This window comes from Condylura cristata, unplaced genomic scaffold, assembly GCF_000260355.1.
Source record: "Condylura cristata isolate star-nosed mole 26May11 unplaced genomic scaffold, ConCri1.0 scaffold00031, whole genome shotgun sequence".
NCBI classification, from domain to species: Eukaryota; Metazoa; Chordata; class Mammalia; order Eulipotyphla; family Talpidae; genus Condylura; species Condylura cristata.
Genome location: NW_004567132.1, coordinates 12,419,914 through 12,435,082, shown reverse-complemented (window position 1 = coordinate 12,435,082; position 15,169 = coordinate 12,419,914). Strand labels below are relative to the sequence as shown.

General features: G+C 32.8%; 1 protein-coding gene across 3 annotated transcripts in view; it reads left to right on the top strand.

The window, feature by feature from the left end:
• The window catches only part of C1D (C1D nuclear receptor corepressor), an 18,686-nt gene extending 4,007 nt beyond the window's left edge, over positions 1-14,679 (top strand). For 2 of the 3 annotated variants that reach the window (XM_012731455.1, XM_012731456.1), the window contains exons 2-5: positions 8,959-9,105; positions 9,850-9,916; positions 10,216-10,271; positions 12,850-14,679. In XM_012731455.1, coding sequence (XP_012586909.1) covers positions 8,968-9,105; positions 9,850-9,916; positions 10,216-10,271; positions 12,850-13,014 — 426 coding nt within the window. In that variant the 5' untranslated portion in view covers positions 8,959-8,967 and the 3' untranslated portion in view covers positions 13,015-14,679. Of the gene's footprint in view, positions 1-4,862; positions 5,046-8,958; positions 9,106-9,849; positions 9,917-10,215; positions 10,272-12,849 lie in introns of those variants that run through there. The other variant, XM_004691465.2, reaches the window with a different exon arrangement.
• Positions 14,680-15,169: the final 490 nt, after the last annotated feature.

The window sequence follows — 15,169 nt, the reverse complement described above, 5'->3', positions numbered from 1 at the left end:
CGGCAGACCTCTCCTGATCCGCCTGCTGCTCCCCTCAGCAGTGTACTTCGTCGATCTGCCTGTTCTGTTCCCCACTCAGTCTCTGGTGAAGCCTCTCACCGCCCCTGAGCCTCTGCTGGCCTGTACCCAGTTCTGTATGCACAAATACATAAATCTTTAAAAAAAATTTAGATATAGGGGAAGGAATATATTCATAGAATGCTTTGATTATAATAGAGCTAAACAATGTAAGTTTGATTATAGCTGGTCAGTAGGGGCAAATGACATTTTATCATTCCCTTTTCCCTCTCAGACTGTCATATAACATTAGTCATACAGTCTCGTTAACACCATAAATTTCTCCACATCATTACTGTAATTTTATGTTTGTGTTATTATTTGATTATTTCTAGACAAAAACATGGGGCATGCCCTGTCGTTTATGGAATATTTGTTGTCAAATGACAAAAATAAGACATTTAAGTAATCTTGTATCTTCCTGAGGGATGACTGGACAAGAGCTTACTACAGAGGATGGAAGTGGTATTACTGAAACAAGTCATCATTAGCTGGGAGGTCAGGGATTTCCGAGTTTAGAGTAGCAGGTTTTATTTTGTAGGGTAAGGTAGGGTAGCTAAAGCGAAGTTGGAGGATTTTGATTGGTGTATGTTAGGTTTCTTTGACAATCTTTTGCAGGCCACTGGAGATGCCCTCATTTAGTGGGTCCTAATATACAACTTACCTTTATCATTGGGAATTAAAAAAATTCAGATAATTAAAATTTCATTACATATTATTATCATGTTATATATTCTTGTTTAAAAAAATCATCATTCTGAGAACATAAAATGTGCTTCCTAACCTCATTTTTCCTTTTCTAGAAGTAATCATATTTAACTTCTTTTGTATTAAGAAAACTACATGCATGCACAGTTATACCCTCCCTACTCACATATTTGTATTTAACAATATATACAAGTGTGCTGTATTTTATATGGTTTTTATTTTTGTTCAATTATGTCTAAACTTTATTTCATACTTTTTACTGTTGGAGAGTAATTTTTGAATGAGCATCATTGTTCCCATCATTGTTCAGAATTCATTTTTAAAGATTTATTTTTATTTATTTATGTATTCAAGAATTGGGGTATAGGCCAGAGGTGGGAGGGGGCGTGGCATGAGAGGATTCACCAGAGACAAGAGTGGGGAGCAGAACAGGAAGTGCCACTGAAACATACTGCTGAGGGAAGCAGGGGGTGGGACAGGAGAGTTCTGCTGTCTGGCCCACTCATGCAGCAGTGGCTGGTGATAGCTTCCTAGTTCTGAGACTTTAACCTCCTGTTCCACCAGGGAAGCCCCAGAGGTTCAGTGTTTTAGAAGTGTTTCAGTGGATGTTCTTCAACATTATCTTGTGTGAAAATAAGCATTTTGAGAACAAAAGTTGTGGGGTCAGAAAATTTTTACATACACAAATTTGAAAAATTGCTTTAAAAGTGCTTAGTTTATACTTCTATTCGTGAATGAGGGGCTGTTTTGCTCATCTTTGCCTCTATTAAGTACTATCAATCTATAATTTTTGGTTGTTTGGCAGATGAAAATAGCATCTTGTTTTGGTGATTTATGTTTCTTTAATTATTAATAAGATTGAGTAGTTTTCTTTGTGCTTATTGGTTATATGGATTCCTTTGTGTATTTCAGATTTTCTTTGTTTATTTTTCTTTTGGTTGGTAGGTATTTTTTATTCTTAAAGTTGGTTTGTGAAGCCTCTTTTTATCTGTCTTATGTTGTAAATCTCTCTCCCAGTTTTTTATTTGACTTTAGACTTGGCTTGTTGCTTCATTTGTTTTCATATGCATATATTTTTCTAGAGAAATAAAGCATATGGATTGTTTTTAAGAAATAAAGTGACATTCTGAAATAATTAAACACTGGAATGTCAGCCTTTGTTGGTAATGCAAACCTCATTTAAGGACATAGCGCTGTCTTATTTTTATAAGCTTTGTTCAGCAACTATCCCAGATTTGGTGGACACCCAGTACCTCTTCCCTAGTTATATTTGTAATTGAAAGGAGATTTATTTGAGTGTTAAGTATTCTAGATTGTTTTCTATTTAGCTATCTTCCAATTTATGAATGAATTGTATTCTAAATATTAGTTTGTGATATAGCTTCTAATTTCACTTATAGAAATCATGTATATATGTGCTTATCTTTGTTCTCAAGGTGTAGTTTATCCATACAGGATAGCTTTTTTAATATTCAAATTCAAGAAATACAGAATTTTTCTCTGTGTACTTTAGTATCTGCCCTTAAATGATAGGACCACTTATTTAAATATGTCATTTTTTAAAGCTGACAAAATTATCAGTAATTTCTTAGTGTCATTAATACACAATTCATGTTCAGATTTCTTTCCTTCAAAAATGTCTTTTTATTGGAATTCTCTGAATAGGGCCTGGCTTATGGTCTGTGGGGTTCAGTATTTACTATTGCTGCTAGTACCAGGCATTCACTGTTTGATCCTGGGATTCAGGTAGCAAAGGGGATAGAAGGTTTGTAACTTCCTCTTGCTGCTTTTCCTGTGGAAGGAACTGCCTATGAAAAATTTAGAAGTAATATGAATGGCGGCATTTTTAGTATTGAACACTGCTTACAATTTTTAGTCTGCTTTGCCTTGATTTTTTAGTTAGGAAAAAGGGAAGTGGTTTAGTTCAGATTTAATGCGGGTAATTATTCTTACTTGCTTTTAGTGTTCACCCTAACCCATTATAACAATAAATAAGTACTTGTTTATTGGGGTGTAGGGATGGGACAAGAATAATTGCAGGAAAGAACCCATCATGATACTGGAGAGGGAAAGTATTTTCTAATAGAAAAATTGGATGGATAAAATTGTCATCATTAAAGTAAGTCTTTTGTGCTATTTTTTTTTACTTTAATAGTGTACCTTTTTTTAAATGTAATGATTTTAGAAAAGATTTATTTTTATTTATGCATATAAGAACTGGGGTGTACGATAGAGGTGTGGGAGTGAGAGGATTCACCAGAGACAGTGGGGAACAGAACAGGCAGATCTGAAATATACTGCTGAAGGGAGCAGCTAGCAAGACAGAAGAGGTCTGCTGAAATGGCAGATGAAATGGTAGATGATATCTTGATAGCTCTGAGACTTTAACCCCTGCATCACCAGGGAGGATCTAATGATTGTTTTTTACTAAAATTTATTTATTTTATTGCAATTTATTTTCACATCATTTTGTGCCTTTCTCCATCTCAGTTGTAATCCCTGTGGACTTCCCACTACCATTTCACCCATGTGCCATCACCATAGTCTAAAACTTTTTTTTTTAAGAACAAAGTATAAACAGTGAAGAGTTAGAACAATAAATCTGTTTTCTTTATTCTGTTCTCTATTCCCTGACTCTTCTCAGAGAAATTTCTACTTTTTGGATGTTTCTTCCCATATCTTTTTCTACCTATTTGTCTTTATAGATATTTTAAAATAAATGACACGTGTTAGATATGTTAAATGTTATATACCATATTCTGTGGCTTTTTGTTTTGTTTTTTAAAGATTTACTTATACATACAGAACTGGGGTACAGGCCAGAGATGCAGGAATGGTGAGAGAATTCACCAGAGACAAAGTGGGGAGCAGAACAGGCTGACTACTGAAGTACACTGCTGAGGGGAGCAGTGGGCAGGGTCAGGAGAGGTCTGCTGTGCCATTGGGTCACCTCCAGAGCGGGGATGGAATTCATGTTGAAGTAGCTTTCTCTTCTTAGGCTGTGCTTTAACCCGCTGCAACCCAGGGAGGGCCCATATTCTGTAGCTTTTTTCTTCACCACTCTTCATTGTGTGTTATTATAAAGAATTATTTTTAATTTGCTCTTGGATGGATATGCTATTTCATTTATCTTTGATGAATAATTTCATTTTTTCCAGTAATTTGTTACAGACTACTCATTCAACAAATGCTTATTGATTGCCAGGTAGTGCTAGTGAACAAAAACCTATAATTTCTGCTCTCATGTAATTACCTTCTTTTGGAGGTGGACAATCAATGAATAAAATATTGTCATGTGCTATTGAGGACTGTAAGAGAAGGTAGGAGTACTGGAAGTGAGGGGGCATGAGTGTTTTAAAATTGGGTGGTCAGGAAAGATTTACTAGTTGGTAACATTTGAGAAGAAATTTGGGGAAGTTGAAGTAAAGAACTCAGCAATTATTGGTATGGGAGGAGAGGAACAGAACTTTTTGAGGAGGGGAGAGGTACAAAAGCTGTGAGGTGATGGAGGAAGAGCTCAGTCCTGTGTGGCTGGGGTGAAATGAACAAGGGATAAAATGGGAGGAGAGATGGTCAACCAAGTACCCGTTGTTGGGCTTTTAAGCAATTGTCTTTTACTCTTGAGTCAGATGACCAATTTGGGAGTTTTTGAGTTTTTGAGCAGGTATGTGGCATAATCTAAGATTTGGAATGGTCATTCTGTTTTCTTAATAAAGTAGTGGACTGGAAGCAAGGCCACTGAGGAGGTTATTAGAGTCTGGGCAGAACATAATGACTTGGACTGACTTGGACCAGGATGTTGGCAGAAGAGGTGGGAGGGTATGGTTAGAAACTAAGTATGTTTTAAAGATAGGGTGAGAGAGGAGTTAAGAACCACTCAGCAGTTTTAGATATGAATGTTGGAAATGAGACAGGGAAGACTTCTTAGGTAAGATTAGGAATTTGGCTTTGGGCTCTATTTTGAGATTTAATATTAACATCCTACCAGAGGTATTAAGGAAGCAGTTGGAAATAGAAATTTGGAGATCATTGGGGAGGTTAGGGCTGGAGTTAGAAACCTCAAGTCATCAGTTTGTTAATGTAGTTTAAACTCCTAGTTCACCTGGGGAGAAATTAGAGAAGAAAAGCAAATCAAGAATAGCCCTGGGGCACTTCATAGGTGAGAGATGGGGCAGGTGAGATGAGTGCACCAAAAGGCACCTAGAATCGTCCAGTCAGGTAGGAGGGGAACCAAATAAATGTGATGTCCTGAAGACAAGGGGAGTCAACAATGCCAAATGGTGAGAACTGAAAATTTTTGGATTTGTCAGTGTGGTTGTATGGGTAACCTGGGAAAGAGCAATTTTGAGTGAGAAGGAGGGAACCTGATTGTAGTAGATTCAAGAAAGAATGAAAGGGATGAATTGGGAGTGTTTGTTAATGTGAACACATCTTTTGGGGTGTTTGTTCTAAAATGGAGGTAGGAAATAGGACTTGAGCTAAATGGAGATATGATGTCAAAATATTTCATTTTATTCTGGTCTTAGATGGAGAAATAAAATATTTTAAGCTCAAGGTAATGAATCAACAGAGGGAAAAATTGATCCAAGAGAAAGTGGGGGAAATTCAGAGACAAGTATGAAGCATGCAAACATAAATTTATATGCATGGAGTCATGTGTTGCTTAGTGTTTTGGTCACTGAGGGGCAGTATGCAAGAAGGTAGTTCTATTAGGTTCTGCCATATTACCTACTGGTGTTAATCTGTACCATCCAGGGCTGTGTCGCATGCTTATAATGACAGAATCACTTAACATGTGCTTTTCTTAGAATGGATATCCCCATTGCTAAAACTCAACAAAGAGAAAACAGCCCTTTTAAAAACTGCAGAAAGCTAACTAGACACTTATCCAGATAAGACATACACATGACAAAATGCACATCAAATGACCACCTATGACTGCAAATCAAAACCACAGTAAACTAATTACCAATACCAGACGCCTATGAGAATGGCCCATATCAAAAAGACCAGAAACAAAGTGTTAGCAAGTATTTGGAGGAAAAAGATACCTTCATACACTATTGGTGTGAATATATAAGTGGACTGGGGCAGCCCCTGTGGAAGAATGTGGAGGGTTCTCAAAATTAAAAAAAAGTAGATCTCCCTTACCATCCAGCAGTCCCACTCCTAGTATCCATCTGAATGATGCAAAAACACAAATATGAAGGCTATATGCTCACCTATGTTCATTGCAGCGCTACTGACGATAGCCAAGATATGGAAACAGATGAGTGGATTAAGAAGAAGAAGATACACAGTGGAACATTTAGCTATTAAAAAAGATGAAATCTTCCCATTTGTGACAACATAGATGGAACTGGAGATAGTTATGCCAAGAAAAATAAATCAGGAGGAGAAAGCAAATACTGGATAACTTTAACTCATGTGGAATATAGAAAAACAAAGCAAAGCAACAGAAAAACTAAACCAAAATAAACCCTAGAAACCTGACTGTAGAACTCATGCTATCGATTATAATGCAAATAGACTATGATGGAGGATTATAGGTCCTTTGGTGGTGAACAAACTGATTTATATTAGAACAGATGTGTGTTATACATCTGAGGAAGTGTGAATAAAATAATGGAATAAAAAAAGAATATGTCCTTGTTGTTAAGTGATGACTTTTTACAAGGATTTTTGCAGGCTAGATTCTGAAAGGGAGTTGCTGAGTCGAAGTGTACATGTATTTAAAAACTCTGCCAGTTTACCGATTTCACCTGTAATGTATGCTTGCTGATACTAGCCTTCACTGATATTCAGAGTTATTACCAATTTGATAGCTGAGGGCTTCATTATTTTAATTTGTTATACAGTTTTGTAGGCATTCTCTATCATTCTTTGTTTTATTTAGCAAATAATTTCTTTTTTTTTCCTTTTAACTTTGCTTTTGGTGTACTTCCATATAGATGATTTTAAATTTTTATTTAGTAGTCTGTCAGTTACTTTCTTTTATAATTTTTGGGTTACATTTGGATTGTGTAAATACTTTATGTAATCTTTTAACATTGATGTATTTTTAAAATTCATCTGGAGATTATTTTTATCTAATTTATGAAATAAGTAGATTTTCCATCACTTTGTTCTTAAATGGTTAAATACCATAGGAGTTAACTTTACTTGAAAATTTGAAAGAAATCACCGATAAAATATTCTGTGCTTGAAGACATTTTGAAGAGTGGATTTTTAACTATTGTATTTCTGTGAGTAATGGTCTGTTTGGTTGATGGACTTTTTTTTAGGTTAATTTTGGTGATTTTTTTTTCTTAATAGAATTTCATTCTTCCATCCAGATTTTCACATTTATAGGTTTAAAATTCTGCCTCAAGAAAAGAAAAACTTAAGTTTTCTGTATTTGCATTATATCCCTTGTACTTACACTTTATCTAGGCAGCAGATGCTGCTATTGTCTTTCACAGATGTGGGTTTAGTTGTTTCCAACCTTAATGGCTCAACTCTTACTAACTGGGTGTTATTCCTAGATGATTCTTATGTTTTGTTTATAAAGGATTGCAGGCGCCTTGGCTGTTTCCTATCAATCTGACCCATTTATTCTTTAGCTTACAACAATTTTTGCTTTTGAGGTCTGCTGGGGATCTGCTCCTCTCTGGGTTTCCCCATTGCTATGAACATATTCCTATGTTTCTGTTATTTGGAACAATTTTGGGAGGGATGAGAGGCAAATATATATATTTTCAGCTAGCCTTATGACTAGCAAGTAGCAGTTCTTTCCTGTTTGATTTTCTTTTTTTGTAGTCCTTTTTATAATTACTGGCCACTCCATAGTTGGGCAATAATGTCATAGTGTAAGTAGTGATAGATGGGCTTCACTTTTTTTTTTTTAAATGAAATCACATGTCTCCTTGCAGTAGACTTGTTGAATAGAAATGTTGATATATTATGACTATTCAAGTAGTACTACTAAGCCTTAAAAGATACAATTATAACACTTTTTTTTAAATGAAATTACATGTCTCCTTGCAGTAGACTTGTTGAATAGAAATGTTGATATATTATGACTATTCAAGTAGTACTACTAAGCCTTAAAAGACACAATTATAACCATTCGGACTAGAAGGGAATTTACAAATCATTAGGTCTACTGCCTTCTTTAATGAATGAGGGTTTTTTGGGTCCAGAGAGACTCAGTGATAGATTACCTAAGGTGACAAAGTCAGAGATCAAGCCCGATGGAGAGCCCACACCTCTTTATAATTTATTTCTATTTGCTATGTTATACTTTCTTGCTGTTCTCTTTAGCTATGTAATGGAAGAATTGTTTTTTAGCTGATAAGAAAAAATTAAATCTAAATAAAGATGGTACATGACCTGGAATTGTTTCTGAATTCGGTCTTAGTTGCCATATTAAGTACATTCACATAGATTTTGCTTTTTCTTATGTAGATATTAATATTAAGATATAAATGTGAATTTAAAAAAAAATGGGCTGTCAGGATATACTGTATTCTAAATGAAAACCATAGTTTATTTCTCCCAAGTAGGAATTCCTCTTTTCTGCTTATAGACTTTATGTGATTTATGAATTCTTTGAATTTCTTATTAATATTTTAAAGAAGCTTAAAGAATATATTTAGATTTGAAAAAGATTTTAGTGAGAAGTAATCTTATTTCAGACCTAGAATTTCTAATTTTTTAAATTTAATATACTGTGCTGCTGGATCAACATATAAATTTGGAAGGTTCAAAAAAAAGGATTCCATTGTTGGTGTGGAAGATATGTTAAAGACCACGATGTCAGTTTCTAGAAATGAGTTGTTGCTGAAGGTATTTTAAAATTGTAATTCCTTTGCTTGTCATTTTTTTTCAGCAAGTATAAGTTGGTTTTCAGCAAGTATTGTGTTGGTTGCTCTTTAATATAAACAAATTTTCTAAATGTAGGATTTGAATTATTGTTATCTCATGTTTGGTGGTCACAGCTTTAGAAAAGGATTGAGGGTTTGATTTGTATAACATTAGTAGACTTGGGTAGTTGGATAGTTGTCCTATAGTCTCAAAAGATTTGTTTAATTATGTTCAGATTTTAACTCTCATGGCATTTTTGAAGTTCATGATATGACCTATTGATTTTTTTTGTAAACTAAGTAGCAATCTCTTTGTAAAATGAATTCTAAGATTTTATTTCTTTTTCAGTTGGCCATAATGTCAGGTGAAGAAATTAATGAAGACTATCCAGTAGAAATTCATGAATATTTATCAACATTTGAGAATTCCATTGGTGGCGTGGATGACATGCTGAAGACCATGATGTCTGTTTCTAGAAATGAGTTACTGCAAAAGGTATTTTAAAAATGGAGTTTTAAAAAATAATTCACATATCAGAGTGCTGTTATGAAACATAAAAGAGAAGAAATAGACTAATACTCTGTGCTTTTCTCCCTTTCAATTTTATAAGTGATTGGGTAGTTTTAGGGGAGCAAAACAAAACTCCGCAACATTGGAAAGCATTTCCTAACAATATTTTCATTTTGACTTGGTTTTGGAACAAAGAAGCACTCACAGCATTTTTTTTGACATACTCTATCTTTGAGCTTTTAAGTATTACAGTGATGTTATCAGAGTTTCTGGAAGTCCTGTAAGACAAAAACACTAAATTGACTTTGACAGTCTAAAACAAATCTCATTATGTTTCTTCTGTCTTTGGTATTGCCTAAGCATTTTAGCCTGCTTCTTATACATAAATGCATCATGTACACTGTTTATATTGGTAAATTACTTTTGACATACAAAGCCCAGATTATGACTCCTGAAATTAAAATAATTCAAAAGAATTTTTCCTAGATTGTATACATTCCTTGTCTAACTAAAGATGGTACCCTGAAGTGAAAATTTGTGGGCAGAAATCACTCACTGGTAAACAAAACTTATTTTTGCAAACTATATCCAGATCATTGGTTATTGGATTATAGGAAGTAGGGATGGGGGAAACCATTTCTTTGATACATTATGTTTGGTCAGAGTTTAAAATATTATTGGTGGTACTCAAAGTTTGTGTGTATTTCCTTTTCTCTTTCTCCTTAATAGTTGGACCCACTTGAACAAGCGAAAGTGGATTTAGTTTCTGCTTACACATTAAATTCAATGTTTTGGGGTATGTATGTGACTTTGGAATTAATTAGAAAACAAATTATTTCTAGTGTCAAATGATTTATTTTTTAAATGCTAGCAGTTTATATGAAATTATTTTTTGTGGTAATTTTTAATAGTTACCTAATTCTTTTAAATAAGGTTCCTGTGAACCACAAATAAACTTAATATATAGAGAAATTAAATAATGAGAAATTATTTAATCATTTGTGTTACGTTTCTTTGTGGTAACTAGAGTTTTTAAAATTAATTCTCCTCATTACTATATATACCATTTTACTCTATGCAATCTTTCTCTTATAGTTTATTTGGCTACTCAGGGAGTTAATCCTAAGGAACATCCAGTGAAGCAGGAATTGGTAAGATTTCAATGAATTTTTTATGTTGCATGCTTGTTTGTTGTATTTTTCTAAAGTTTAAATTACCTACTAAAGTTTAAGTACTTTTATCATACTAATTGTAGAGAACAAAATTATTCACAGCTGAAGTTCTGAAAGTGAGCTAAATTTCTTCATGTCTTTAGTTTTTTTTTCTCTTACCTTTGTTAGAGAATTGGTGTTCTATTTATTATATAAAACTTTGAGTGGGAAAATGCTATGATTCTAGCAATTATTTATACTTCCTTTAATTTTTCCGATAAATTCTTGAAATCCTGTTCATCTCTACAATCTCCACCCCCCACTACCATTTTTTTTTCCCTTATTTTAAACTCTTATACAATTCTTAAAAGTATATTCTGGTTGATTTACTAGCAAAGACGGGAAAGTTTCTCCCCCACCTTTTCAATTCCTCCATTAATTCATTTTCTCAGCAGTAAAGAATCCCGTTCAGCAACAAAGCTAAAAGCTTTTTTGGCACCAGTTGTATGTGTACTGTCCAGTAATTCTGCATTAGTGACATATTTACAACCTGTAATAAATCTTTTAGGTTTGTCTTTGTATTCCATTTAGATGTATAAGTACAGTATATAAGGTCTGGTATCTTGGAGTTTTTGCTGACTTCAAAAATTAAATCATTCAATTTGAAAGAGAAAAATTAGAAATCATACGTATGGTTACCTTCTTGACTTGCCTTTATGAATAAGAATATTAATAAATTTATTCATTGTGTTTATAAAATATTAGATAAATACATATGTGTAATGCACTTGACACTGTTATTCTCAAGCCTTATGATAGTTGATATGTATATTATTTACATACATTGGGCATTTTTTTTTAAAAAAAAGAGTAAACCATACCTGTTGTCTTCATTTTTTTTTAACATACTAAGACATCCTTCTCTTTCAAAGTTCCTGGGGGGAAATGAATTTATTTTAAATACAGAAATTGTGAAAGATACTTAAAGCAAAAAGACAGCTATATGATACACAAATCTGATTTAAGCAGAGATACTGACTTTAAATGTTAAGTGTGCATTGTGTCATCTGTTTTTAACTTTTTAAAACAGACTTTATAGCTATAAAATTCTTCTTTCCCTTTAAAACAAAGTTATTTGAAGTATTAATACTTGATTTCTTGATTGGAAAAGGGTAAAATCATGTCATCTTTCTCAAAACCCAGTTCACATTCATATTCTGAACAAGGGTTGGCAAATAAAAGCACACAAAAATCTATTCCTCTTTTTTGTCTCTGTGACAGACTAATTGAGCATAGCATTAATGTGTGATAGGAAACCTATTTGCTAGACATAGGCATTGAAATTATTTCAATAAATTGAAATCAGTTTATTCATTCAACAAATATTTGAGTGTCTATTGAGGACCAGACATCATTTCCAAGTCATTCCAAGATGATTTCTCAGTGATTAAAGCTGATAAATATCCCTAACCTTGTGATAGTTATCAGACTACTTTGTGGAGGAAGACAAATAGTAAATATAACAAAGCAAACAAGAATAAACATATGTGAACATATAGTATGTTAGGAAGTTAAATGTTATAGGGAAAAATATATAGATCAGGGTAAGGGAGTTTAGAGCACTAGGTAGGATTGTTATTTTAAATGGTAAAGACTGTGCCTATAATAAGATTAACATTTGACCACACTGGAAAAAAGAGAGGTAGTGATTGTGTGGATGGTTGAGGAAAGATCATTCCAGGCAGGGTTGGGGTGAGTGAGTGTGTGTACTTCAGTTTCACTCTGGGAGAAAATAGAGGGAGGGTTTTGAGCAGAGTTTTACAGTTAAGATATTGTGAGTTTCTGTATTTTTCTGTTTATGTTTTGTTTATGTTTATACAGCTATTTTGATTAATGAAACTTGATTTTAATCAGTGATCATTTATTTGCTATTTTATGGTTCTCATCACCTTTATTTCCCCAACTGAAGTATAGAATAGACTATACTTTATTCTGATTAATGGTCTCAGAAAATTCAAAGTGGTATGGCAGCCTATTACATTCTTACCTTGCAGTCTGTTTAGGACTGTATATTTCACTAAAAAAATGAGTTTGCTTGTCAGTCAAAACTATGAAATGGAATAAAAGATTTTGTATATTTACTGTTTATTTGAATTGTGATGCTAGGTGGTAATATTAAAAATTAAGTACTGCTTCATCTGTTTCCTGTAGGTTGCAAGTATATGAAAACTTTGTTTTAGAATATAAACTTCAGATGCATAGGAGTTAATATATGTATTTAGGTTAATGCTAAAATAAAAAAGCACATATAAACAATTTAATGTTTATCTCTATAGTGATGTCTTAGTCTAGTTCTTACTGTTTTAAAACACTGAAAACACTTCTGAAATGACTTTGTCAAGGCTGAACTACAGGAGACTGTGGGGTATGTGTTGTGTATCCTTTTCAGTTGTATTTGCTAGCATCACTCAATAGGCAATAAATACATAGCTATTGAATTTCACTGAGGTGCAGTATAATAAAACTTAGTGGTAGTGAACAGCTTAGTAAATCTATTGCTTTTTTTTTTATTTTTAAGGAAAGAATCAGAGTATACATGAACAGAGTCAAGGAGATAACAGACAAGAAAAAAGCTGGCAAACTGGATAAAGGTGCAGCTTCAAGATTTGTAAAAAATGCCCTCTGGGAGCCAAAACCTAAAAATGCATCAAAAGTTGCCAATAAAGGGAAAAGCAAAAATTAACCTTTTGGTTTTGATGTACACATATTCAAAAAGTGCGTCATTTTTGTGTTGTTACTGTTTTCCACAAAATCGATGATTATGTGGCAGGTTTAAATATATTTCTAATTGAATTCATATGTAAATTTACATTTTAAACTTTGATAATTTTTCCCTAGAAAGATCTAAGTTATTTTTACTGATTTTCATATAAAACACTATGAAGATTTTAAGCATTGTGGTGTGTTTTATATTTGTATTTTACCATCGATCTTGATGAGACATTTCCTCATGCAGGTCAATCTTCATAAGTACCATTTTATAGGCAACTATGGAATTTAAGTTAAATGTTCTTTGTTAAACATTTGTCTAGCTTAAATGAATATTTTAAACTTAATGAAGTTTGCTAAATACTGAAGTTATAAGTACATGTTTTCACTATATAATAAGAATGAAATGACTTAAATGGACTTAAATGTCTTTTTCTATTTAGTTCATCATGTTTTCATGTTTTGGGAATTTACTGCTTTTTTGATATTTGAACTGTGAAATTAAAACTTTTAAGGTTATTTAATTCTTGGCACTTTGCCTCTGTATTCCATTTAAAGTAATATATTTTCTCATTAAGATGGGAAATGAGATTGTATATTGATGGCTGAATTTTGGTGTAATGGCTGCACCCTTATCAATAAAGGCTGTAAATGTGTAGCTTACCTATTTACTTTCCTCCTTTGAGTAAATTTGTCTTGAAAAAGAGGAAGATAGTTTTTAGAAATCATTAGAGATAGGAAAATTTATGAATTTTTGAGGCAATCTCAAGTACATACAAGTGTTTTGGAACAACTTTCTTATGTAATGCCACTTATGCCGTAATTCAAAGGAGATTGTGTTATGTTTATATTCTGACTTATTTTTCTGGAATGTTTGTTGCAGAGAATCTGACATATTTAAAGACTGTTTTAAATGTCTTAAGTTCACGAATTTAATTGTATGTTCTCAGTGCTGTCTTTGAATCCACACTATTATGTGTAGGAATGCCAAAGACGATAATTTTTGAAAAAGAAGTTGTTAAAATTTTCTGCATGATTAATTCTCCATAAGTAACCTTGAATAAATGGAGTCTTTGATTTATGGTAGCAGATATTGGAAATGGTCTTAAAATGTAATGGATTTTGTAAAATATGTTGAACTCTTTCTATGATGCATGAAGAGGAAGTCACTGATAGATGCAGTCTTGGCTCAGATGTCAGACAATTTTTGAAGTGAAAGAACATTTATAGTTGTTTTTACTCCTTTTTTCACCTTCATCCTCTCCAATTTCTAGTTTTTTAAAAAAGTGACATCTTCCAGAGAGAAGTAAATGTTATTAAATCAAGTTTATGTATGTGTAGCCTTGTGTTATTTATTTCAACTCAGCATTCTGTTAAACTGGAAATTCTTAGGTGAATAATTCTTTCAGTCTTTACTGGTAAAATAAAAAGTTTGCGTGCATTCCATTTTATTATGTATAATTGAAATACATATTAGGACATAGTAAGGAGTGGAAGACTAGCAGTTCATTGGGTTGCTTATTGTTTATTCAAAAAATTTTAATGAGATCTGCATTGCCAAATATTGTGCTAGGTTCCAAATAAGATAACTCCAGCCTTTATTCTAAGAAAATAAAATAAAAGTGTTATGCAAAAAGTACCCATTTTTTTCATTCATTTTTTTTCAGAGTTACTGGAAAATTTATGATAAATTGTGTTCATTAACCTTAGAACCATAAAGGATGTTGGGTTGATCTGTTTGACTGGTATAGTTATTGGTAACGTAGTCTATTCCGAATGACAGTCTGCTCTAAGTTTAGAAGTTAATTACATCTTTTATTAATCTTTTTGGGAATTAACAAGTTGGAGAGGTTATAGTTATAGATACTTTTAAGATTAGAATTATAGACTATTAATCTAATACTAAATAATGAGATTTTTGTCTTTTAATAATATTTTAAGTACAATTTTCTCCTTGTTCATAGTTGCAGGATGAGAATTCATTTTAGTAAAGTAGAATATGTTAAGAAGAAAATTGAAGCTTGAATTATGGTTTACATTCCAGGAATTAGGAGGTTATGTCAAGTTGATTGGTTTTTAAGATACCCGGCAGATTAAAAGATTGTTCTACTTAGCTTTTAGAAAAGGGT